This window comes from Muntiacus reevesi, chromosome 12 (genome assembly GCF_963930625.1).
Source record: "Muntiacus reevesi chromosome 12, mMunRee1.1, whole genome shotgun sequence".
NCBI lineage: Eukaryota > Metazoa > Chordata > Mammalia > Artiodactyla > Cervidae > Muntiacus > Muntiacus reevesi.
Window position 1 is genome coordinate 48,808,325 of NC_089260.1, and position 26,177 is coordinate 48,834,501.

At 38.3% G+C, this 26,177-nt stretch overlaps 1 protein-coding gene across 5 annotated transcripts in view; it reads right to left on the minus strand.

Annotated features, from left to right (window-relative positions):
- MTFR1 (mitochondrial fission regulator 1) overlaps positions 1–26,177 on the minus strand; it is a 58,231-nt gene that overhangs the window by 27,686 nt on the left and 4,368 nt on the right. Inside the window, exons 2-5 of one of the 5 annotated variants that reach the window (XM_065903557.1) lie at positions 23,829–23,988; positions 22,829–22,947; positions 16,101–16,238; positions 9,293–9,391 (exon numbers count right to left, since the gene is read on the minus strand). In XM_065903557.1, coding sequence (XP_065759629.1) covers positions 9,293–9,391; positions 16,101–16,163 — 162 coding nt within the window. In that variant the 5' untranslated portion in view covers positions 16,164–16,238; positions 22,829–22,947; positions 23,829–23,988. Of the gene's footprint in view, positions 1–9,292; positions 9,392–16,100; positions 16,239–22,828; positions 22,948–23,797; positions 23,989–26,177 lie in introns of all 5 variants that reach the window. The other 4 variants (XM_065903556.1, XM_065903558.1, XM_065903555.1 and 1 more) reach the window with 4 other exon arrangements.

The following is a 26,177-nucleotide window of genomic DNA, read 5'->3' on the forward strand; positions in this document are numbered from 1 at the left end:
TAAGAAAATTTTTAGAATCAATTCTCTTCTGAAGATATGTAGTAAAAAAAAGTATAGAAACAAGAATAAACAAGCGACCTTGCTTTGTGCTAAATCTGGCAATATTTTTTAATGGATATTGCTGTTATAACAATGAAAATACATTTTTAAATGTCATTAAATCTCTTGCTTTTAAATAAAAGTATTAACTATACTAAAGAACTGAAAATACAAATAGCAGTAGAGTAGAATTCCCTACCGAACCTTAAACACAGAGATGAAGGAACAGAATATTCTGAAATAAATATAACAAAGAAAAAGCATGCAAGTTCTGAAATTTACCTTCAAAACATGGAAAAAGAACTTAAAGTTTTGTAATATGAATAGCCTCAAAGCCAGAAGGCCGATGAATAATAATAATTTTAGAATAGTAATCAGATTAGCATAGTATTTCCTATAGGATTTAAATAAAGAAAATGCAGACTTTTTAATTTACCTTGAAAAAATTGGAAGAAGAATTAAATTTAATTTTTGTTATGGAATAATGCCTCAAAGCCAAAAGGCCAATGAATAATAACTTACAAATAGTTATCAGATTAATATGATACTTCCTACAGAGTTTAAATAAAAAAGAAAATGCAGACTTAATTGAAGGAAAAAGCTTAAAAGGCCAAAGAGAGAGATTTACATATTTACGGGTTTATCAGAAAGTTTCTACTGTAACCCATGCTTAGTTTGAACCTTCTTACTATCACTGCAGATGAAGCTTTTGGAAGCTATAATGAATTAATACTTCTTCCTCAACTGTAAAAATATACCATACAAACACATAATACTAATATGGTTAACAATTTTAAATACCTTTAGGTGTTAGTTCATCAAGATCAGTTTGGTTACATAATTCTTTGTTTAGAAAATAAATTTTGTTCTAATACAGTTATTAGTTGGTAGGAAGAAAGGTATATTTATGTTAAACCGAGTTTTGACCTGAAGACTTCTTCCCTCCCCATAAAGGTTATAAAAATTGCTGTTTTCATCTCAGATAGTTTTGTTCATAAAAGGAAGCAAAATGATACTTTTCTAAGAATACTCAAAAAAATGTTTTGTGACAGCTTTTCAGAGTATTTTATAATGTAAAGATCATATAATACTTCTCAATTTTACATCTGTAATACTTCATATATTAAACATGAAATGCTGCTTTTTGCACAAACTTTTTTTTTTTTTATTTAAACTCTGCACAAACTTTAAAAAAAAATTATTCCATGGATTTAGTTTGTAATCTTACTAAACAGTGATTAAATGTAATCACTGAAATAATGTCTACAACATGGACTCAATGAAATGAAAATGTTAATGACACTGTCAAGCACCAACTCCAGAATTAATAATATCTGTATCATTTCTAGTTGACATCCTGCCCCACAAAATAAGGCAGTTTAAATATTTAAGTTACATATCTAGATAATAGCAGTGATTTATGCCACCAAAAAAGCCTAACAAAGTCCCTGGGGAAACCAGACTCGTACAAAAAAATAAAGAACAAAACTGAAAAAACAGTTAACACTAATCTTTCTTTAAAAGGCCTCTTCCGCTGTTGCTGAAGTGTGCATTCAGTAGCATGAGCATGAAATGACAAGGACAATTCACTCAGTGAAGTGCTAGTGTAGGCGAGGTCAGCACAGGCAGAGGGTCTGAGGGCACGGAGTCCTAGCAAGTGGGATGTAGACGCCACTACGGACATGCATGGGTGACCGATGGGAAGTTTGAAAAAGTAAAGGTCAACTTACTGAAGGTTCCAGCAAGGTCCTGTCCTATCACAGCTATTGTTAGGAGGGGGAAAAACAAAACAACAACAGTGAAGGGACAGAAAAAAATTTTTTTTTCAAAATAAGGGGATTATAAAATTTAAAATTAAAATTAGTGTTCATCAGTATCCAAAGTCTTTTCAGAAAGTACGAAAAGCATTTCATTCAGAGCAAAATTTAGTAGCACTGTATTTTTTACTGATCTTAAGAAATTCAAATCAACATTTGATACAATTTAAATTATCTAAGATTCAATTATATTTCAAGAATTTTACCAAAGTAATTTTAGGTGATTTAAAACATTCTGATAATGTAAAACTATACTAAAGAAACTGATTTATTAAATAAAATACATAAAATAAAAATATAAAGTATTGAAATACTTAAAATATTAGAAGAACTCAGCATGTCCTCATGGGACTTTTCATAAAACAAACACACTGGTCCCGGAAACCAGGATTCTCTGTTTCTTGCCAAAAATGGTGTAACAGTAAATATACTCAGTCTATTTCACCACCAGTTGTTTATAGCTAAATGCAAAACATGTATTCTTCAAAGCAATACTGTAAAATACTGATAACATCTAGCTTTTTTATTTACAGATTTAATTATTCCTCTTTTTCTACCAATTCCTGTCATAGTTAAAATATTAAAAGCAGAATTTCTGCATTTTAATATAGTGACACTAATAGGTCACAGGGCATGCCTGTGTAAAGAACACCAAATACTCTAGCTGAAATGCAGGCACTAACACTGCTGAGTGATGTGGTCACTTTAAAAAAAACAAAAAACTGAGCATTTATTAACACTTTCTATTCATGACACACCTGGAATGGGGGAAGGAAGAAGGTGAGGGGAAAATAGGGAGAAGGAAAAAAGACCTGAGAGTTGAGAGGGAGAGAAATGTGTTTATCCCTCATAATAACCCAGGAAGGTAAGTAACAGTATCCCCAATGGAGAAACAAGTCTCTAAGAAGTCAATTACTGAGAAAGAATAAAATACCATAAATGTTACGTACAGAGCTGGGCTTCAAATTACTATGCCAGGCTACCAAATTTATACAACATAACACTTGTAATCTTGATTCAGTTATCCTTAATGGCCATCTTATAGCAAAAATATTAATATCAAGAAATGGACATCACACACAGTATGACATTTCATGCTAGCATACTGCAGATTATCAGAAAGTAACGGATAATGCTGAAGGGCAGGTCCCTGCTAGTCAGGGCCTGATAAAAAGTGGTCCATTGGAGAAGGAAATGGCAAACCACTTCAGTGTTCTTGCCTTGAGAACCCCATGAACAATATGAAAAGGCAAAAAGATAGGACACTGAAAGTTGAACTCCCCAGGTCGGTGGGTGTCCAATGTGCTACTGGGGAAGAACAGAGAAATAGCTCCAGAAAGAAGGAAGAGGCTGAGCCAAAGCAGAATGAATGATGCCCAGTTGTGGATGTGTCTGGGGGTGAAAGCAAAGCCCAGTGCTGTAAAGAACAGTATTGCATAGGAGCCTGGACTGTCAGGTTCATGAATCTAGGTAAAATGGACGGGAATGGGCAAATTTAATACAGATGACCATTATATGTACTACTGTGGGCAAGAATCCCTTAGAAGCAATGGAGTAGCCCTCAAAGTCAACAAAAGAGTCTGAAATGCAGTACTTGGGTGCAATCTGAAAATGACAGAATGATCTTGGTTCATTTCCCAAGGCAAACTATTCAACATCACAAAAATCCAAGTGTATGCCCCAACCAATAAAGACAAAGAAGGTGAAGTTGAATGATTCTATGAAGATCTGTAAGACTGCCTAGAACAAACACCAAAAAAAGATGTCCTTTTCATCACAGGAGATTGGAATGCAAGTAGGAAATCAAGAGATACCTGGAGTAACAGGAAAGTCTGGCCTTGGATACAAAATGAAGCAGGGCATAGGCTAACAGAGTTTTGCCAAGAGAATGCAATGGTTATAACAAACACCCTCTTTCAACAACACAGGAGATGACTCTACATGGACATCACCAGACAGTCAATACCAAATTCAGATTGATTATATTCCTTGTAGCTGAACATGGAGAAGCACTATACAGTCAGCAAACACAGGACCTGGAGCTGACTGTGGGTCAGATCATCAGTTCCTTATTGCAAAATTAAAGCTCAAATTGAACAAAGTAGGGAAAATCATTCAGGCATGACCTAAACCAAATCCCTCATGATTATGCAGTGGAAGTGAGACAAACAGATTCAAAGGACTAGATCTGGTAGATGTAAATTTGGAAAACTCAGCAGTGACCACAGGACTGGAAAAGGCCAGTTTTTATTCCAATCCCAAAGGCAACATCAAAGAATGTTCAAACTACCGCACAATTCTGCTCATTTCACATGCTAGCAAAGTAATGCTCAAAATCCTCCAGGTCAGGCTTCAACAGTATGTAAACCTAGAACTTCCAGATGTATAAGCTGGATTTAGAAAAGAAACAGGAACCAGAGATCAAATTGCCAACATCCACTGGATCACTGAAAAAGCAAGATAATTCCAGAAAAACATCTGCTTCATTGACTACACTAAAGCCTTTGACTATGTGGATCACAACAAACTATGGAAAATTCTTAAGAAAGATTGGAATACCACACCACCTTTCCTGCCTCCTGAGAAACCTGTATACATGTCAAGAAGCAACAGTTAGAACCAGACATGGAACAACAGACTGGTTCCAAATTGGGAAAGGAAGCTATTAAGACTACATATTGTCACCCTGCTTATTTAACTTAAATGCAGACTATATCATGTGAAATGCAGGGCTGAATGAAGACCAAGCTGGAATCACGATTGCCAGGAGAAGTATCAACAACCTCAGATATGCAGATGGTAGGTACCACGATAATGGGGCTTCCCTTGTGGCTCAGCTGGTAAAGAATCTGCCTGTAATGCGGGAGACCTGGGTTCAATCCCTGGGTTGGGAAGATCCCCTGGAGAAGGGAAAGGCTACCCACTCCAGTATTCTGGCCTAGAGAATTCCATGGACAATCCATGGGGTCATAAAGAGTCGGACACAACTGAGCGACTTTCACCACTGTAATGGCAGAGAGCAAAGAGCCTCTTGATGAAGGTGAAAGAGGAGAGTGAAAAACCTGGCTTAAAAGTCAACATTCAAAACACGAAATTTATGGCATCTAGTCCCATCACTTCATGGCAAATAGATGGGGGAAGAAAAGTGGAAATAGTGACAGATTTCATTTTCTTGGGCTCCAAAATTACTGCAGATGGTGACTGCAGCCACAAAATTAAAAGACGCTTGCTCCTTGGAAGAAAAGCTATGACTAACCTAGACAGGGTATTAAAAAGCAGAGGCTTCACTTTACTGACAAAGGTCCATATAGTATGGACCATGTATGGATGGACCATGTATGAACCATACATGGACCATGTATGGATGTGAGAGTTGCACCTAAAGTATACTGAGTACCAAAGAATTAATGCTTTTGAACTGTGGTGTTGGAGAAGACTCTTGAGAGTCCCTTGGACTGCAAGGAGATCAAATCAGTCTGTCCTAAAGGAAATCAACCCTGAATATTCACTAGTAGGATTGGTGCTGAAGCTGAAACTCCAATACTTTGGCCACCTGCTGGAAGAGCTGACCCACTGGAAAAGACCCTGATGCCTGGGAAAGACTGAAGGCAGGAGAAGTGGGTGACCGAGCCATGAGATGGTTGGATGGCATCACCAACTCAATGGGCATGAGTTTGAGCAAACTCCGGGAGATACTGAAGGACAGGGAAGCCTGGCGTACTGTAGTTCATGGGGTCACAAAGAGCTGGACACGACTTAGTGACTGAACAACACTGGCAACAACAAACTGGGGAAAATGTTAAGATTAACGAGGATTCTTAGTTTGAGTCCAGGTACTTATCCTCAGAAGGCTGAGACATCAAAGACCATGATACACACCACGTCTCCCACCTCACCTGTTCCTGACAGAGGGACCTGGTCTCATTCCTCACACATAACTTCAGTCTTGCCTCCGGACCTCTGCACTTACTGTTCTCAGCCAATACCGCTCCCACCCTCATTCCTTTCCTCAGCTATCTGCAGGGCTGGCTCCTTCTAATCTTCAGTTATCATTCCTCCTGGACCACCTGTTAGTCTTCCCATGCTACACTAACTCTTCCTTCAGGGCACTCAGTATAAATGGCAATTGTACATTTATTAGCTTATTTCCTTAATATCTCTCCACTGAACTATATCCCAGTAAGGGTGAAGATCATGGCTGTTTGGTTCATCACTGACCAACAGTACCTAACATAATACATGGATCTCAAGTTTATTTGCTAAATGCAATGGGCAGGTGGTTGTTTTCCTTCCAGATTTAGTGACAGTGTGAGAACTGTAGTGAGAATCTTATCATTACCTGTTTGGTTACAGAACATTCTCTTCTCCACCAATTCCAACAATCACTCTTAGCCATCCCAGAAACTAGCCTGGGGCAGGGTTTCCACAGGAAAAAAAAAAAAATGTAGTCCAGGTAAAATTACCCAGAGGTCTGCCGGTTGCAGAGCAAGGATTTAAACTTCTATAGCACAGGGCCGAGTCCCCACCCATCCCTTTATCTGATAGCATGCAAGATCACTTTTTTGTTGCCTTAGGTTTTTTAAGTGTAATATTTATTTATTACCCCCAATAAGCCACACTTATATTCCATGTATTAAACTCATAAAATTTTAAATTTATAAAAATGACCCTAAAGGTGCCTTAGTGACTACTTTCATATTTGCCAACAGATAGGCATGATACTGCTTTAAACTTTCTTCAGCAAAATATGAAAACACAACCTGTAAGTGAAGTCCTCAACCACAGCTGCAAAAGCTCCTGGAGAAGTTTTAAAAAACAAATGTATGAAAGAAAGTCAAATATATGAAATTCAGATTTAGTAAACTTTGAATGACATCTATATTCTTTAGAAGCCCTGTTAAGTGTTTTTGTGAGGGGGGTGGAGCCTTGGGGGTGGAGCTCAAGCATGTATGTTTTATTTTTTAAAGCTCCTGGTGATTTAAATATGCACCTAGTATTAAGAACCACTGTAAATCAAAACCTCTGAACGCCATTCCAACAAACAATATAGCAAAAATATAGAGTGCTTTTACATGCTTTTTTACATTCATTATCTCATTTTATTCCCAGCCCAATATTCCCTGTGACTGTTAACTGGATGCAGGTGTAAATAAACATGTTGGTCTGTGTTCTGATTTGTGACCTTATAAATATACAGAAATCAAATTTGTAAATCACAGAGTTCACTTAATGAGCCAAATAAGTTTAATTTGCTTTCTGCTGTAAGGTGACAATAACAATAAAATCCCACCACTTTTATTGTGCACTAATTATGTACCAGTTACGATACTGAGAGTTACAGATTATCCTAACCATCACATCACAAAGTAACATTCCTGTCTTGCCCCTCGTTTATGTGAAAGTCTTACTTGTCCAGATAATGGGTCAGCTGACAACAGTGAAGAGATGGTATGATCTAGAAGGAACATACTGAGGCCTAAGACTTCAGAGGTGAAAACTGTTGTGAGGGTGACACAGTTGAGGTGTTGCCGATGAGTGTGGGCACAAGGGAAGGAATGGACGTGAAAGCCAACAAGAGTAGGGGAAGTAAAGAAAATACAAAACTGTGCTTCCAAAGACATGGAAATCACCCAGGAAAACAAAGAACTGGCTTTGACTACTGCTTCTGAATTGACCCATGAATGCTTCATTCTCAAGTTTAATCTATTTTAACTTTTGTCTCCCAAATAGACCCAAGGAGAGTAGACCCCATTACGGGGCCCTAACAGTGGCTTCCCAGTTTCAGACTTCCTATAGTCATGTTGGAGTCCTAGACAGTCCAAACCCACTCCATATCAATCAAACCCCCAATGAGCCAGAAAAATAGCAAAAACGATTGTCAATTTTATTACTCTAAATTTCATCCCTTATATTTTTCAAAGATTCTCCATTTTTAAAATTTGATAGACATGGTAAAAGCAAAACAAAAATACCAGAGGATATAGAAGAAAAATAGCAGACAAATTATCTAAGTAACAGATAAACGCTTTCAAGATTGATTTTGAATCTGAAAAGCAGCAGCATGCTACAAAGCTGCCTAGAAGTAAAAATCTCACTTTAAACAAATGTCTTCTGTTTTCTACTATACTCTCAAGTAGGTCACCAGGATTTCTCATACCTTATTCCTCTCCTTATGTTAATCTCTATTCAAATGTAGCTCCTGTACTAAACCTAAAATTCTTTTTCTGCTCAGACCCTTCTAAGTAACTAATAACATTGAGAAAGAGGCTCCTTCCAAGAAAATGAACTTGGTCCTAGTATCTCAGCCCACTGACTGTCAAGGCAGATTTGGGCTGCTACCAGAAAATGCTGGATTATCTCCATTGCTTTCATTCACATCTAGCGAGGTGAACACAAATGCTGAATCAAATTCTCCTGCAACTAGGTTAAGCAGATTGATAAACAGAATTTAAATGGAACAGTGCAATCAGAAGAAAAGTTGGTAAGTCTTGGTTAACGCAATAGTTATTTGAAGGAAATTGGCAAATAAAGAAATCAGCAATTGGTGTCTAACTGAACTGAATTCTCAGATATTGTGCTTGACAGAATTACTACCATAGGTTTCTCCATTTTAATTTCTTTAAATTTGATAAAATTTATCGTTTTGTATCATTTGATAAAAATGACTTCTGGAAAGTTCCAATTTGTCAAGGTCTAGATTGATGCACAAGGGTTTTGCCAGTCAATCTGCTAGTGGGCACAACAATGGCCAAGCCTGTTAGTCAATCTGAACAAATGCTCATTTCTGCCACTCACTGAGGAGCAGACTGCTAACCGCCTCTACCGGGAGGCGTGACTTTTGAGTAATACATAGTATCTAGTGAGCTCACAGGAGCGCTTCTGAGTTATGAACTAAATATTTACCTTCCACATTTCACATGCTCATCTATTATTTAAAATTGGTATAAATGTCTGCTGAACTTTATATTATACTTAAATGTTGAACTGAAAGGTTTTGTCTTATTACTGTTGTAGAGAATTACTGAAAAACAAGAACAAAGCTATGTGATACATGTCTAACACTAAAACAACAGTCAGGAACAAAAGCCCAGATCAAAAAATACGACCTTTATATCCAAGCAAAGAAATGAGTGGTTCCTGACTTGGTGCTAGAAGACAATGTCCAAGGTCACCTGGGAATTAACTGCTTGGCTTACTATATGCTTCTAAGTCTTCAAATATGTATTCTTAAGGATAAATGTCTTAAAGAGCTTGAATAATCACTTCACAGAGGAACTAAAATTAGAAAGACTTTACTGTGGTTTTTATCCTCTTATTTTATTGATAGTGGCATCAATGGGAGGAGAGGTTCAAAAACTACTTTTAACGCTGCCTTGCCTATTTACATTACCAATGAACATATTAATATAAAATCTGAAGTATATAAAATACAGTACCTGAAACTGAACTCTTGGACACTGGATCAGAGATAAATTGGTACCAATTTTCCTTACAATACTCCGAGATGACCCATATGGCTTCCCAGACCAAAGAACCTGAGGAAGTAGGAACAACCAAAAGTTCAATGACAAGACTTACAGAACTGTTCATACAAAAGCATCAGACAATTAACTGCATGACAAGCTGACATATTAATTATGGAATCAGAATGCTCTATGTTACAGGAAATAAGCTAATAGTTTTCAATTAAAAATGTAATAATATATATAGCAGGCTGTTATTAATGCAGTAAAGCTTAATGTAAGGCATCATATAAAAATGTAAAGAAAAATTAGTGGGAGTTGCCTAGTGGTTCAACCCCTAGTCAGGAATCTGATTCCACAAGCTGGCGTGCCCCCACCCCATAAAAACAACTACGAGCAATTGTAAAATAACATTATATTTGGAATAAAAACTCTCATCTATTTTCATTAGGCTTCCATACTATTCTGCAAAGGAAGCTATTTTATCTCCTCTATTTTTAGAATTTTATATATGCATAAGTCTCTCAAAACTACAAGTTGCTTTTATTACAATAGGCTTTCCAAACAAATGCAAATCAGTACAAAGTTCAAAATCTGAATTTGTACCATGCACGATGCTTCATTTTGTTTGCTTACACAGGAAGGCCTGGCCAAGGGTGAGTGGGGGCCAAAATCCAGTTGTATTCCATTTTCTCATGAGGCCTTGTCTAGGGGGAAAGGTACATTTTCCTAATTTATACAAAGATACTAAATAGGCTAGTGATAACCCTAATGAGCAGAACTTTTCAGATGAAATCATAATACACTGAGGACATTATGCTATGCTTAAAGCAAAAACAAACATAAACCTCCAAAGCAAAAAGCAAACAAAAAGATGCATGTTAAATGTTAAATCATTACGACATGTACCTTGAAACTTCGCCCCAAGTATATGCTCTTTCCTTAAAGAGAAAAACTATCCATCTGTTTTCAGTGCTATACCTGAAAGCCTAGACAGAAGAGGTAAAGAGAGGTAGTATGCTATGAAAAAGCAATTTTAAAAGACAAGAGGGAGAATGATGTGACTATTTACTTCATTCAACTTAAATATTCAATTATATCCTAACATAAATAATGTATTCTGAGCCATGGACACTGCCTGCCCTTTTTAAAGTCACTCCATGCCCATTCTAATCTGAAGAATGGAATTACAGTTAGACCAAGCAGTGTTCGTGTAAAGAGCCATGGCTTCCACATATAACCCTAACTAGACCTCTAGACCATTCTAAAAGCATGCATAACTTGTAAAACGAACAGAGAAGCAGTCTGATCTCTTACATTTTAGCAATCAAATCCAAGTTAAGGTTAACAGTATGAGTCAAAGTGAGGATAATGGGGTATATATACCTCTGGCATCTGCCCAGCTCATGTAATTGTCATCATCAATACGTTCAAAGTTTCAGAAAAATAACAAGGACCCTGTGTGCAGCACAGGGAACTATATTCAACATATTGCAATAACCTATAATGAAAGAGAATCTGAAAAAGAACAGATATTTTCCTATATATGTTTAACTGAATCACCCTGCTGTACATGTGAGCTCACACAACACTGCAGATCAACTATACTTCGATTGTTTTTTCAAGGCATTAAAAACAACGTTCAAAAAATAAAATAAAATAAAAACAACGCTCAACGTTTCACTGATGATTTTACCTGGGAGAGTTCCAGAAAGTACTAATAGCCTAACACTTCAACCAACAAAAACTATATTAACTCCTGCTCTAGAGACATAAATATTTTTTAAGAAATACAAAAGGATGATACAGATTGGAAAACTGGTCAGTGGAAAGACATCAATACTGAAATGAGAACATTAAACAAAGGATACAAGAGAGGAAGCTATGTGAAGCTTAGAAGAGAATTACGTGGAGTTGAAGAAAGGAAATTATCCACACCAATGATCATACAGAGGATCATCACATGAACAGTATTGATAACACATGAGAACTAAGAGCAGGAAAATCACCTGACCAGAGGATAAAGGGAAGAATCACAGACTTACAAACTCAATGTAAGAGACCAAGAAAAAATGACAAGTAATTCTAAAATGGACAGTATTTAAGCAAACTGTTTACCTTATACATGTTAATAGACATGGATCTTTAAAGGAAAAAAAGAACCATAGGGCAATAGTAACTACACCAGTCAACCATTTCTAGTGTCTTCTATTTAGCCACAAGTGAAAACTCTTCTATGATGTACAAGTAGAACACTATTTATGCATCACAATGTGATAGTTACACAGCCTAATGTGAAACCTTTCGTCCCTCCAGTGAGCAAAGATCTTAACTGCAGATGGAGAGGACAGAAAAGTTCAGAGAGGACTTGCCGAGGTCAGGAACTAAGACTTCTGCCAGCTTTTAGCTTTCCTTGCTATGTATGCTTCAGGACTAAGTTTCAATTACTCTCTTCCCATCTGCTTAATATCAGAAGGAAAGACTTAGCAGGTGCCTTCCACAAAAGGTGGCCAAAGACTCAGTTTTTACTTGCAAGGACTAAGTAGACTATTTAGGATTTTTGTACAAAGTTAAGGAAAATAAAAGAACAGACTGCTTTACATGATTATTTTTTTAAGTATACATAGTGGACTAACATAAGGTAGTTCTCCTGTTACTTGTGAACTTCATAACATTTAGCACCAAAAAATATGAAGCAAGGGTCTAAATGAGCTAGTGACTGGGATATTCAGAAAGAGGAGGAGCCATAAACTTTACTGGATTGAAGAAAAAGTTAGAGGAAGGAGCAGCTAACTTCCAGGAACTCTAAAACTAGGTCTGACTATTTTTTTCTATTCAGTCCTCATGGAGGGGGCGAAGTTGTAAATGACTGCGAAGAAATAATGAACAGATGGTATGGAAAGTCCCCATCTGCGCACGATGGGAGGCTGCACGGCCCAAGCGCATCTACTGTCCTAACTGGTGGCTGAACTGGCTTTTCAGGTTACTTGTTTGGAGAAGGAAAGGCTTCCTCTAAAGATAAACTGTCGTTAATATTTTCAGATGTTAGAGAGAGGTCAGGGAGAAAACTGTCATTACTAGACAATTCCATTTCATTAAGAAATAAGAATTCAATTCCATTAAGGAATAACTACATAAATGTAATTATTAAATAAAAAAACTGTTTTGCTTTATTCAAAAGAACTACTGATAAATAATGTAATAATGAATCGGGAGTGGGGGTGTTTGCATATCTGAGTCTAGTAATGACAGTCCATAACATTTAGCAACAGAGTTTGAAAGTGATGACAGCAAGGCAGGAGGATGACAACAGGAAAGCTATTTGTTCTTTTTTAACAGCGTGCAACGCTATTGTCACAGTGCTGAAGTGTGAGGCTGGGATCTGAAGCTGTCATCTGTCTCATCATGACGACTGCTCTCAAGCTTTATATGTTAATTGGTTTGTTACAGACTAGTTTAATCTGTATTTCTATTTGAGAGTCACCACTTTAACAAGATAAAGTAGAAACTTAATTTTAAATAAATTTTTTTTTCTCTAGAAAAACTATGTAATACTAACCCAAGGTTCTTATTTTGAGGTTCACATATCCCTGAAATTATATGCAAAATTGTGTGCACACACAACATTTTTCTGGGAAGAAGGGACATACTATTAATCAAATTTTTAGGGAGTCTAGGACCTAAAGTCTAGGACCCAACAAGGTATAAATTCTTAATTCCAAGGGAACCAGAGTATGTGTTGGGGAGAAGAGGGTAAAGACAGGAAGATGAAATTCTGTAACAATTTAGAACTCCCCAACTGAAGATAACCGTTCCCTCAGTTCTCTTCCTCCTTATCTAAACTCCTAGCCACATTCACACGCTTCCTCCAAAGCACAAGAGGAAAACAAGGGTACAATTCTTCTTAGGTATTACTGGCAATTTATTACTAATTCAAATTAGATATTTGCTGTAACTTTTCAACGTAAAATACTGAGATTAACCAGAATCGCATTAGATTCATAGCTTGCTTTCTCTAGTTTAAAAAGATTTTTACTTAAGGGCAAAAATATAGTAATAATACACTGAGGAGAAAGTCTGGACAAATATGAATACAGCAGACCCCTGAAAACACTGAAGTTGGGGTACCAGGCACTACCCCACTTTCCCGACAAAATCCACAAGGAACTTTACAGTTGCCCCCAATATCCAGGGTTTCACATCCCCAGATTCAACCAACCATGGGTCCTGCAGTACTGCAGTATTTACTACTGAAAAACATCTGCATATCAGTGGATGTGAGCAGTTCAAATCCACATTGTTCAAGGGTCAGCTGTATATAGTTTTAAAGTCAAACAAATGTTGAGGCCAAATGGAAGACAACGAAGAGAAAACAGAGAGGCCTCAACAGCATGTAGGACTGGCTTTAAAAGCCAAGATTAAAATAAATAAAATTAAAAAAGAAATAAAAGTAGGCATATCACTTATTGTCTATATAAAGCTGGCAAGTCATTGATCCCTCTCTATTTCCCTTTCCTCATCTATAAAATGGGGACCTCATGCTTATGAGCATTAAATGAGTTAAAAGATTGAAGTATGTATTATTTAATAAATACTGCCATCTTCCCCTATTATAAGAGGTAGCCAAGTACACTAAAAAAAGAGGATTTTGGAATCCGAACTGGATTCATATTATAGCTCTGCCACTTATTAGTCAGGTAACTTTAGACAATTCAGTTGAACTTGAACTTCAGGTTCATCTGTTTAAAAAACAAATCATTGTCCTAGTGAACACAGATAATATGCATAAAAGAACTAGGTATACTAAGCCAATGAATGATAGCTATTATGAAGGCGCTGATTTGTGTGATAAAATACAAATAGGTTGTCATCACCAAAAACAAAATCCTGATCTCAGACTTGCACTTTTTTTTAGGCAGATAAAATACGTAAAGGATGAAGGCAGTTTTTGTTCTTGAATACATTCAAACACAGTACATTTGTATATCAAAACAGTGAGAAATACATATTTTATCATTGAAAAACGGAGCTAAAAAGTGGTTTTGGTTTTTTTTTTTAATTTTCAGATTACTCTTAGGTAGCAGGCTGAGAGATACAGGAAACAAAGACAGAAAATAACTCCAAAGGGTCATACTGCTTCATGTTAGGAGAAATTTTATTTTTATATAGATTTTCAGTTAACTGGTTAAAGGTGATGATATGTTACATTAAAAAAAAATGGTATTTCCATCTGCCATTAGTAAAAAGGGCTGTCAGTTTTTATTACAATATTGGGAGCAAGTGAATGCTCTCTTACCTGGTCCATTCTTTGATGAAAGGCACTCGTTTTAGAGTTCGAAATGAATAAAGCTAAATAAGCAAATTAAACTAAGTGAAGCATGTTATCTGTTCCTGAAACAAAATTCTGCACTTTGGCCTCAATCAGCCCTGGTCACATTGCCCGACTTCGGGCGGGGGCAGGAGGATGACAGAGCAAAACGGTAGGAAGTTGACTGTCACTGACTATACGCTACATACAGGCCACTGATGGGCACTGTACATACCCTGCCATTTAATCCACAGGCTGACTGTGCGGCAGCAGTTCTTCCCACCTGCACTCTGCAGAGGGAGAAAGTAACTGGCAGAAATAAATTTCAGGCTGAGGTGTGTGTGAGTCCAAGACCTATATATGATCTTTCCACTAAACTACACTTCTCACTAAAACTGCAAATGAAAAGGAATCACAAACTGTAAAGCTTCACTTTGGGGGAATCATTAGCAAGAAAAGCTTCCTGACTTCCCGAATGGAAAAGAAATTCTCTTGCTGTCAGTAGTGAAATGTTCATCTGCCCCAGGTAGCCAAATAGTGGTAAGCGGCAAACAAGAAAGGTGGTATAGCTGCACTACGTGAAGTTGGAAACCTAAGAATGTGCAACTGAAAAAGACGAAACTGTTAACTTTACAAACCATTTTCCTATTGCTTATCCTCAAGATGATAATCTCAAAATTATGCAACTATAAAAAAGGGTAATTTTATTTGGTTCTTTGCTTTTTATCTCCAAAGAAAATAGATGTTAACTTTGGGAGCGTGGGGAAAATAAAAGTTCAACCTTCTCAGCTTGAAGAGACACAAAATAAAAGCAAAACATAAAAGCAGTGCAATTAAAAGAATACTCAAATTATGTAACTTGCCTATATCTTTTAAGAAAACAGCTTAATTCCATGTCACCAATAACACCGAATTTGAAAATGATAAATGTTCCACAAAATATGCTTGGTACAACTATTGTTCTAATAACTTTACACTGGGTCTGAAAAAAAAAATTATGTATCAGTAGAATATATTTTTTAAATGTTAAGATTACAGCATCTTTGGCATAGAATAACCATATTACACTAATTTTTTCTTTGTATCTGTAGTTGTATTTTAGCAGACATGACTTTTATTGTAAACAGTTGTGTGATAAACCACATAATAAAAGCATTCAATATTCCAATATTAACAGTTATACAACAGTGAGTTGTCAAGCATTAGTCAAACATATTTTATTCAGTGGTTTATATATATATGTATTTAAGCCTTTTCCTTACTAATAACAAATTCATTGCTTTTAACAGTCACATGAATATTGAATAAGTTTTCGATGTAATCCATCCCTTAGGATGCTGGATAAAGATTCATTTCCATGATTTAAATAGCAAGCAAATTAAACAGTACATATGTTGGCCATACATAGATTCATTTTTTCCCAGAAAAAAATTATCAACGTCTGGATTTTAAAAATGAATTTTGAGCACTCACCGATTGCATGCTTCCAACCTGTTGAAAAATCATCCTAATTAGGCATTTAATCCAGCCAAGCATTTAGACGGCAAAGTCTCTCCAAATTCGCATTTCAAGTACTTCAGGCATACACAGCAGCACATGGTCCACAAAGCACTGAAATTTGGAAACGCAAATACTGAGGTGAAATTATTATCATTTAGAATCTTTACTGTCTACAACACGTCTCACAAAGTCAGTCTAGTCTACAACATCTTAAATCTTTGTAAGTTAAAAATATTTTTTGCTTGAGATCAGCTTTATATAAACTAGTATTACAATTGTTTTTCTAACTATTTTTTAACTTTTCCAGTCAGGGTTCTATGTTGAAAGCAATGAAAGCCTACTGTGGCTGACTTAAGCAGAAAATATATTTATGGAAAGACACCCAGTAGATAACAATCTTAGAAGAAACTTAGAGGCTACACAACTAGGAAAGACATCCAAAATTACAGCAAAACTGTGTTGGAGACACCTCTACAGCTGCTACCGTGACTACTGACGGGACAGAATCGACCAGGTCCCCCTTCTCCGTCTGGCTCCTGAGGTGCTGTCCTCCTAGTGGCATCTGTTTGGTCAAACCTACCTGACTAAGGGTTTCCCAGGTGGTGCAGTGGTAAAGAATCTGCCTGGCAGTGCAGGAGACATGGGTTCAATCCCTGGGTCAGGAAGATCCGCTGGAGAAGGAAATGGCAACGCACTCCAGTATTCTTGCCTGGGAAATGCCATGGACAGAGGGGCCTGGCGGGCTCCAATCCATGAGGTCACAGAGTCAGACATGACAGAGACTGAGCGTACACCTGGCAGATTCTACCTTCCACCAAAATCCTAAAGGAACTCCATAAATATAAGGCAGGACTTCAGATGCCAGGTCAAAAAAAATGACAAAGTTCTTCCACACTCACTGGCGCTGACACTGCCACTCATCCTCCTCCTTTCCCCATCAATATACTGTATATCTGACACAGATATGAACTCATACGGCATAAACCAGTTTACTGGAAGAGCTGGTCTCCAAAGTGACAAGGACTGTAGACCAGACTATAAATCAATGTGCTGCTTTCTTCTCAAGGAAGCCTTTAAAAAAACTGTGTACTTTGTCATATATTTGATTCACATTCTGATAGAAGTTTATCCTCTTGTGGACCAGAAATAAAGTTTGTGGCCTATACTTTGAGAAGAACTTGATGAACAATTATAAAGAATGGAGAGGGGTGGGTTAGAATAAAGATGACATAAATATGACAGGCACTGGGTGAAACATGAACCAGAAAGAGACCAGCCCTAATGAGAGATCAAAGTATGTAATGAAAGAGAAAGCACTAACAGGAACATATAATTTACTGGTAACTAAGAAACGGTCACAACTACAACAGTGGTGAGATATTAATATATTTTAATATTACCAGCATCTATAATTGCTTATAAGAATGAATACTCTGAGGTAATGGGAATAAAAAGTGCAGAGGGCCAAAAATAAGCTGGAGATGACTGGCCAAAAAAAAACTGATCAGAGAAAAAGGATGGTTTTATTTAGGATTTGAAAACCTATTACCGTTTTCTGGGTTTTTTGGGCCATGCCTCGAGGCTTGTGGGATCTTAGTTCCCTAACCAGGGATTGAACTTGAGTCCTCAGCAGTAAAGCACCAAGTCCTAACCACTGGATGGCCAGGGAATTCCCCTTACCGCTTTCTTAGAAACTGAGATATAACTTACACAGAAAAGTGCACAAATTGTAACTGTGTCCAGATATAAACCTGTAGAACCTCCATCCAAACAAAAATATAAAACACTTAAAGAATGCCAAGAGCTCCTGTGAGCCTCCACCCCGTCAATATCCATGCTTCATCCATCTAAATAGTACTCTAACTTCTCCAGTCTATCACATTTGCAGGTTGTATGTACTCTTTTGGGTCTGACTTCTTTCACTCAATATTGCCTGCGAGATTTATTCCCATGATTTGGGAACCACAGTTCTTTTTCACTGATGTGCAGTATTTTGCTATGATACTCTACCACAATTTAACTTACCCAATTTAATAGGGATTTTTTGTTTCTTATTTTATTTTGTTAAAGTATATTGTTAATTTACAGTGTTGTGTTACATGATTTACTGTTCCTGAACATTTGGGTTGTTTCCATTTTTAGCTGTTACAAATAAAGTTGCTGAAACAATTCACACACATAATATAACAAGGTACACACAAGAACTAATTTCTCTTGAGTTTATACCCAGGTGTAAGATTGCCAGATCATAATATATACAGATACATGGTTAAATCTTTAATAGAAACTAACTTTTCTGAGGTTGTTATACCAATTACACTCTCAAAAGCAGATAAATAAGAGAGCTCTAGCTGTTCAACAATCCCTGGTACTGTCAATGATTAATATTTGGTACTGTCAGTCTTTTTAATTTTAGTAGGGGGTTATTCACATGTTTTGGGGGCATATTTTGATACCTTCCATTGAGAAGTTTTTTCTGATTTTTTAAGTGAAAAGTTTTTTTTAAAAAATTATTCTTATGAGGAAAAGAATCTGCGCTAGAGATAAAGATTAGGAAGCGTTGCTTAGAAAATGCAACCTAAGAGTGAATGGGCTAACTCATACAGAGTAAGAAATGAAGCCAGGATAGAAATCTCAGGAAATACCTGAAGATCAAGCAAAGGTCAGTGGGAAAAAATATTCAAAAGAGGTAACGAAAAATGTGAGAGATATTGTCACCAAAAAGAAAAAAAGGAATTTTCAGTAAGGGGAATAAACAGTGAAGGCGCTCAGTCGTGTCCGACTCTTTGCGATGCCATGGACTGTAGCCTACCAGGCTCCTCCGTCCGTGGGATTTTCCAGGCAGGAATACTGGAGTGGGTTGCCATTTCCTTCTCCAGATCTTCCCAACCCAGAGATTGAACCCGAGTCCCCCCCACTGTAGGCAGACACTTTACCGTCTAAGCCATCAGGGAAGTGAATGGTCCTTGTTAAACAGAAAACATGGAAGAGAGGTCACATAGCTGGGGGCCTGCCACAGCTACCCGTTACTGCAGACCGCTCCACTGTGCTCTCTGGAGGCCTGTTTGAATGAAGGTGAGCGTTTCCTCCCTCACCGAACTGAAACTTGGCTCTCCCTGCAGAATGCTGTGTCAAAGGGTCCAGTACTCGCTTACTCTCGCTCAGTTTATACCCAGGCTGTTTCCAATCAATCACTGCTCTTTGTGGGGGTGGTGGTGGAGTTGCTCAGTCACGTCCAACTCTTTGCGACCCCAAGGACTGCAGCACGCCAGGCTTCCCTGTCCTTCACCATCTCCCAGTTTGTTCAAACTCATATCCATCGAGTCGGTGATGCTATCCAACCATCTCCGAATTACTGCTCTAAGTTCTTTTCAAAACTCTCCCTCAAAGGCAAAACTAAAGAGACAACAGAACAGATCAGGGGTCACCAGGGACTGTCAGTGGAGGAACAGCTCCACTGTAACAACTACAACAGAGCACAAGGCAAGTTTTGGAAAAATGGACATTGTCTCTACCTTGATTGTGGTGGTGGTTACATGACTGCGTTCAAAGAAATCTACCAAAGGGAGTGAATTTTGTTGTATGTAAATTGTATCTTATTTAAGAAACAAGCAAAAGCAGCCCTCCTTAGGAAGCACTGCTTGACCACCCTCTGTTCCTCATGAGGACTGACTTAAGGACGCTTGAGCATTCCTTATTATTCAACTATGACTTCAGCTGACTCCTCTCTTCTCCAAGTCCTTCCCTAAATGGAATTGTGCACCCTGGACTCATCAGCACAAGTACATCATAAACACATATTCTTGCCAGTGCTGAGCGGTTATAATATTTACAATAATGCATCCAATACAGCACCGTTTGAATCTAGTTACATAAAGATATAAGACAGGTCAAACTAAAAGCAAGCTAATCACAGATTATGAATTCTTTTTCAAAACTTTTTTTCTAATTGTTGTGGAGACAGAGGTAGTGACTGAGGGATTTCAGTGGGTGCTGGCCAAGCTGTATTTCTTGACAGACAGACAGTTGGATGTGTTTACTCTGGGAATGCTTATCAAGATGCTGCACACTTACATACTTTTCGTAATGTAAGTTACGCCTCAAATAAAATTTTAAAAGCACATATAGCTTTTGATTAAATTATGTGACTTTCAGGAATTTTTTGCAGAAATAAAAGCATTACCCATGGAGAACATACACAAAGATACTTTCTGCAGTGCTTCTTCTATTCACAAAACTAGGATCAGCTTTAAATGTGCATCAATAAAACACCTGTTAATTGCAGTATATGCATATCACAAACCTTTATGCATCTACTAAAAGTGAGTTACAGTTTATGCAATGACTTGATAGTATGATACAGGAGAGTAATATACTATGATTTGATTTCTGTAAAAGACAAAAATCTTCAACCTTTTCATTTATAAAAAGATATACATCAAACTATTGAGAGAGATTGGTTCAAGACGGTAGAGCAGAAGGACGTGCACTCATTTGCAAAAGCATGGATATAGCTGTTGAACAACTATCGACAGAGCTGAACCAACCAAAAAAAGGATACCCCACATTCAAAGACAAAGGAGAAGCTGCAACAAGACAGGAGGAGAGGCACCATCATGATAAAAATCAAACCCCATACCAACCAGGTGGGTGACTCACAAAACTAGGTATTGTTCATAGTACCAAAGAAGCTCTCCCCCTGTTGTGAAGGTTCTGAGCCTCACATGAGGCTTCCCAGCCAGGAGATCTGACAAAGGGATTGGAAATTCCTGGGGTATCTGACCTTGAAGGCCAGCAGGATTTGACTGTGGACTTGCACACGACTGGGGGAAACAAGACTCCACTCTTGGAGGGCACACACCAGACCCACCCGCTAGTGCTGAAGGGTTTCCTGCAGAAACGTGAGGGGGCGGCAGCCCACAGCAGGGACAGAGGACTGGCAGGAGCAGTTCTGGGAAATGCCCATTGGCATGAGCCGTTGTTATGGTGGCCACTGGCCCTATCACAGAGTCTATAGACTCTAGGGCTGGGTTGCTTCAGGCCAAACTAACAGGGAGGGAGTGCAGCCCCGCCCCTCAGCAGACAACTGGATTCAAATTTTATTGAGAGTCCCAGGCAGGATAATCACCAAGGAGGAACACACCAAGACACACAGTAATCGCACTGACAAAAACTAAAGACAAAGATAGAATATTAGAAGGAACAAGGAAAAAATGACAAATAACATATTAATACAAGCGAACACCCTTAAGGCTATCAGCTGATTTGTCAACAAAAACTCTACAAGCCAGAAGGGAATGGCACAGTATATTCAAAATGATGAAAGGGAAGAAACTAAACCAAGAATACTCTATCCAGCAAGACTCATTCAGATTTGATGAAGAAATCAAAAGCTTCACATACAGCAAATATTAAGAGAATTCAGCACCACCCAACCAGCTTTACATCAGACTATTAAAACTGGCCAGAGCAGGGAGAAGTAATTTTTTCTTTATATGGTTTGTGCTGCTTAGAACAATGCTACAAAGCATGTTTTACTTGTCATTTAAAAACAAAATCTAGAAGTCACAAAATCCAAATATCACAGCTTTCACTCAGACACGCCTTGCATCATATATGGAGACCTTCAGTCTCCTTCCCCTAAACTTTCAGTCTTCCTGGCCAATCCCTTCCCACCTTCACTTTCTTCTTCCTCATGCAGCCCCACATCTGAACCACTGCTTTCTAGTACTTTCGGTCCCTTTTTCTACTGTCTTGTTTCTTCAACAAGCCAGAACTTGGTAAGTACACCAGCCTACACTTCCGAAAATTGGGCTGTAGAAAAATGACTAAATCTCACATCCTGAAGTTGCTACAAATGTACTACCTCTGGTCTCAACTAGGCCTTTGGGGGCTTCTCCGGTAGCTTAGTTGGTACAGAATCCACCTGCAATGCAGGAGACCCTGGTTTGATTCCTGGTTGGGGAAGATCCCCTGGAGAAGGGATAGGCTATCCACTCCAGTATTCACGGGCTTCCCTGGTGGCTCAGACTAAAGAATTCACCAGCAATGTGGGAGACCAGGGTTCGATCCCTGGGTCGCGAAAATTCCCTGGAGGAGGGCATGGCTACACATGCCAGTATTCTTGCCTGGAGAATCCCATGGACAGAGGAGCCTGGCAGGCCACAGTTCATGGGGTCGCAAAGAGTCGGACATGACTCAGGGACTGATAAGAGCCAGGCCTTCACTGCTGCTGAGCACTCAGGGCAGTCTTGTTTTCCTGCTCTTCCCCTCCTCCATTCTCCAGGGCAGCTATTTCTAGCATTCTGTATACTACCCAAATCTCTCTAATTCTAGCTCCGTCAGTTCTCAGATGACCAAACTTACTATTCAAATAAGAAAAGTCATCTGACAGGAAATCCCTCAACGAGCTCACACTCCATATGCCACAAGCGCACCATCTCTGTATTCACACCTGTTCTGTCCCCCTAAACCTGTTCCCCCACTCGCTCCTATCCCTCCTTCCAACCAAGTACTCAGGATCATACCCACCCCTCCACTCACAGGTCTCATGACATCAGCTATACCCTGTATTACATGGATTCTCTTTTCCCTGTTAACGGCAATCACATGCTACCTTCTGGATTTTCCCATTTTCTTTCAAACCAAAGAAAGCAAAAACTGAACATGTTAATTTTCCTCCTAAATGTGTTCGTACCTACCTCAGACAATGGTATCCCTAGTTCTTCTTTCTTTCTGTTTCATTTCCTACAAGTAAGTTCTATTTTCCCTCCTGTATATATCAAATTCCATATCTATTGCTCTTGCTGCTCTTCTGAGTCTGTATATTGTAAAAAAAAAATACACATTATACATACACATTACTAGATTGTGTGAACCACCCTTTCCCCTGATTCTGCTGTCCCTTGCTATCCATTCTCAATGCCCAAGCGTTTATGATTTGATCTGTTTCCCTATCCTCTGCATTTGTCATAATCTAATCTTTGATTCAGTCCCATAGATAATAAAAATTCAACATGCTTCCTGGACTATGCTAGTTTCTACCAAGCTTTTGTTTCAGTTTAGCTCTCACCTCCTCCAAGAGGGTTTTCCTGACCAACCAGTACTGGGGCCCTCCTGTGTGTCTTCTCCTACACTGCACATTAAAACAATGTATCTAAACTGCCCATCTCCTCCAGAGCACTGTGAACACCCAAAGTGCAAAGACGAGCTCACTCATCACAAGACCCCAGCACTCGGCACACTACATAGAATACAACAGTTGCTCAGTTAACACTTGAATATTAAATGAAAGGCTTTAATCTAAGCCCCAAGCCAGTGCCTTTTCTATACTGTCTCAATTGTAAACAGATATCTTAAGAGGAATTTTACTTCTATTTATATGTGAACTAGATTAATTTCAGACAAACTCTCCTGCTGAGAACAAGTAAACTAGGGGAACAACAAAAATTTTTTAATTAACTATTTGAAAGCATTGGAGAACTATCAAGGCAGAGAAATATTACCAAGCCAACAGTTGGTGCTTTGAAAGGAACAGTAAAAAGAACTGACCTCTAAATGAGATTTACTGAGGAAAGAAAAGGCACGCGTTAACCAGTAACAGGAATGAAAAAGGGGACATTACTATACCTCTTAAAGGCATGCAGAAAATCATAAAAGGCAAAACAAACCTGTAGCGTAAGGTATTACCACGGTGGTTACCTTTGGATGGGATGGGTAGCAGGTGCAAGGCAGCAAAAGGAGTTTTCCAGAAGGCGGGCAACTTTCTAGTTCTTAATCTGGGTGGTCACTGCATGGATGTTTGCTTTGTGATCATATATTGAGCTGTATTATTTATGTTTATCCATCTTCCTGTGTTACACTTCACAATAAAAAAGGTTTAAAAAAGATGGCTAAGAATCAGGCTGCACTTTGTTTTGGTTGGTTCGTTTGGTTCTGTGTGTAAAATTTAATTTCTGGAATTATATGATGATGGTACAGGCTTATAATCTAATCTGGCTAGACTAGACATAGAAATACAGTGCAGTACTATAGCAGGGCCGGGGGGAGGATGAGAGTTGGTAGAAGAGAAAACCAAAACTGAATGAGAAATAGATAAACATTGAAAACAGACTTTCTTTTCCCTCCACAAATACTACAAAAATATATAACAGCACATAGGTAGACCAATTAAAAGTGAAGTGAAAGTGAAAATCACTCAGTCTTGTCCAACTCTTTGCAACTCCATAGACTGTAATTCTCCAGGCCAGAATAGTGGAGTGAGTAGCCTTTCCCTTATCCAGGGGATCTTCCCAACCCAGGGATCAAACCCAGGTCTCCCACATTACAGGGGGATTCTTTACCAGCTCAGCCACAAGGGAAGCCCAAGAATACTAGAGGGGGTAACTTATCCCTTCTCTAGCAAATCTTCCCAATCCAGGAATGGAACCGGGGTCTCCTGCATTGCAGGGGGATTCTTTACCAACTGAGCTACTAGGGAAGCCCACAATCAAATCAAATTGTTTCAAGTAATGCAGTGTATGTTTTTGAGATAGTTATGACTTTTAAAAAAGTTATTAGCAATAGTTTCACAAGAAACCTGCTAGCAGGGATTACAAAGTTGTCAGTAAACTAAAAATGCTACAAACTTTAAAAGCTACAATAGTACATGGAGCTTATTTTTATAATGTCTTTGTGAACTATTCACAGAAATGGCCACTTAATTATCTTTACAATGTAACAGAAGAGTGTGACCACTTTATACCCAGAGTCTAAAAAGATTAAAAGAACATTCTTAGTTATTCCATTGGCTAAATTACTGGAATAATGTTTCCTGTTTTCAGAAAACTAAGAAGTCAGGTAAACCAAATCAGTGCACCCCAAAAGACAATCTACATTCTGGGTGCAAACAATGATGCAAAAGAAAAACAAGGGCCATGAAGTAAAAAATAAAAGCTTAATCAATTTAAAGTTACTGTCCTTTATTTTGATGGGAATTCCTTGGCAGTCCAAAGGTTAGAACTCAGTGTTTTCACTGTCATGCCCTGGGTTCAATCCCTGGTTGGGGAACTAGGATCCCGCAAGTTATGCAGGGCACCACGCCCCTCAAAAAAAAAAAGTTACTGTCCTTTGAGAACATATCCTTCTTATGTTTCTAGTGTGAAAATGCTTTTTCTTTTAGAACATGGGATAGCAGATGAAAGTTTTGTTTTTTTTTTTTTTTAATGCTTATTGAGCTTCCCTGGTGGCTCAGAGGTAAAGAATCACCTGCCAGTGCAAGAGACAAAGGTTCGATCCCTAGTTTGGGAAGATCCCACATGCTGCAGGGCAACTAAGCCTGCGCACCACAACGACTAAGCCAGCACTCAAGCGCCCAGAGGCCACAACAACTGAAGCCTATGTGCCCTAGAGCCCGTGCTCCGCAACAAGAGGAGCCACTGCAATGATAGGCCGAGTACCACAATGAAGAGTAGCCCTCTTCCACTTACTGCAATGAGAGAAAAGCATGCCCAGCAATGAAGACCCAGCACAGCCAAAATTAAATAACTAAATATTTTTTAATTAAAAAAATACGTAAAATGCTCGTGTGTGCATGTTAATTCACTTCAGTCATGTCTGACTCTTTGCAATCCTATGGACTGCAGCCCACCAGGCTCCTCTGTCCATGGAATTCTCCAGGCAAGAACAATGGAGTGGGTTGCCACGCCCTCCTTCCCAACCCGGGGATCAAACCTATATCTCTCGTCTCCTGCATTGGCAGGAGGGTTCTTTACCACTAGAGCCACCTGGGAAGCCCCCGTACCCCCAAAAATGTTTATGTACCGTAATAAAAAGTTGTCTACCATATGTCAACACCCTACCCTACTTTTTAGAAATTCAAGTCTAGTGACCACAGCTATAGACCAGCTATAGTGACCACATCAGTCTGGGCTGAGACTTTAAATAAGAACACTTTATCACACTATTAAGTAATGACATAGTATTCAACCTATGGGTATGGGATTTACTGGCAGTATTTTAGAACTAATATTCTATACTAGTCATAGAAAATTAAATATACTCATACATTCC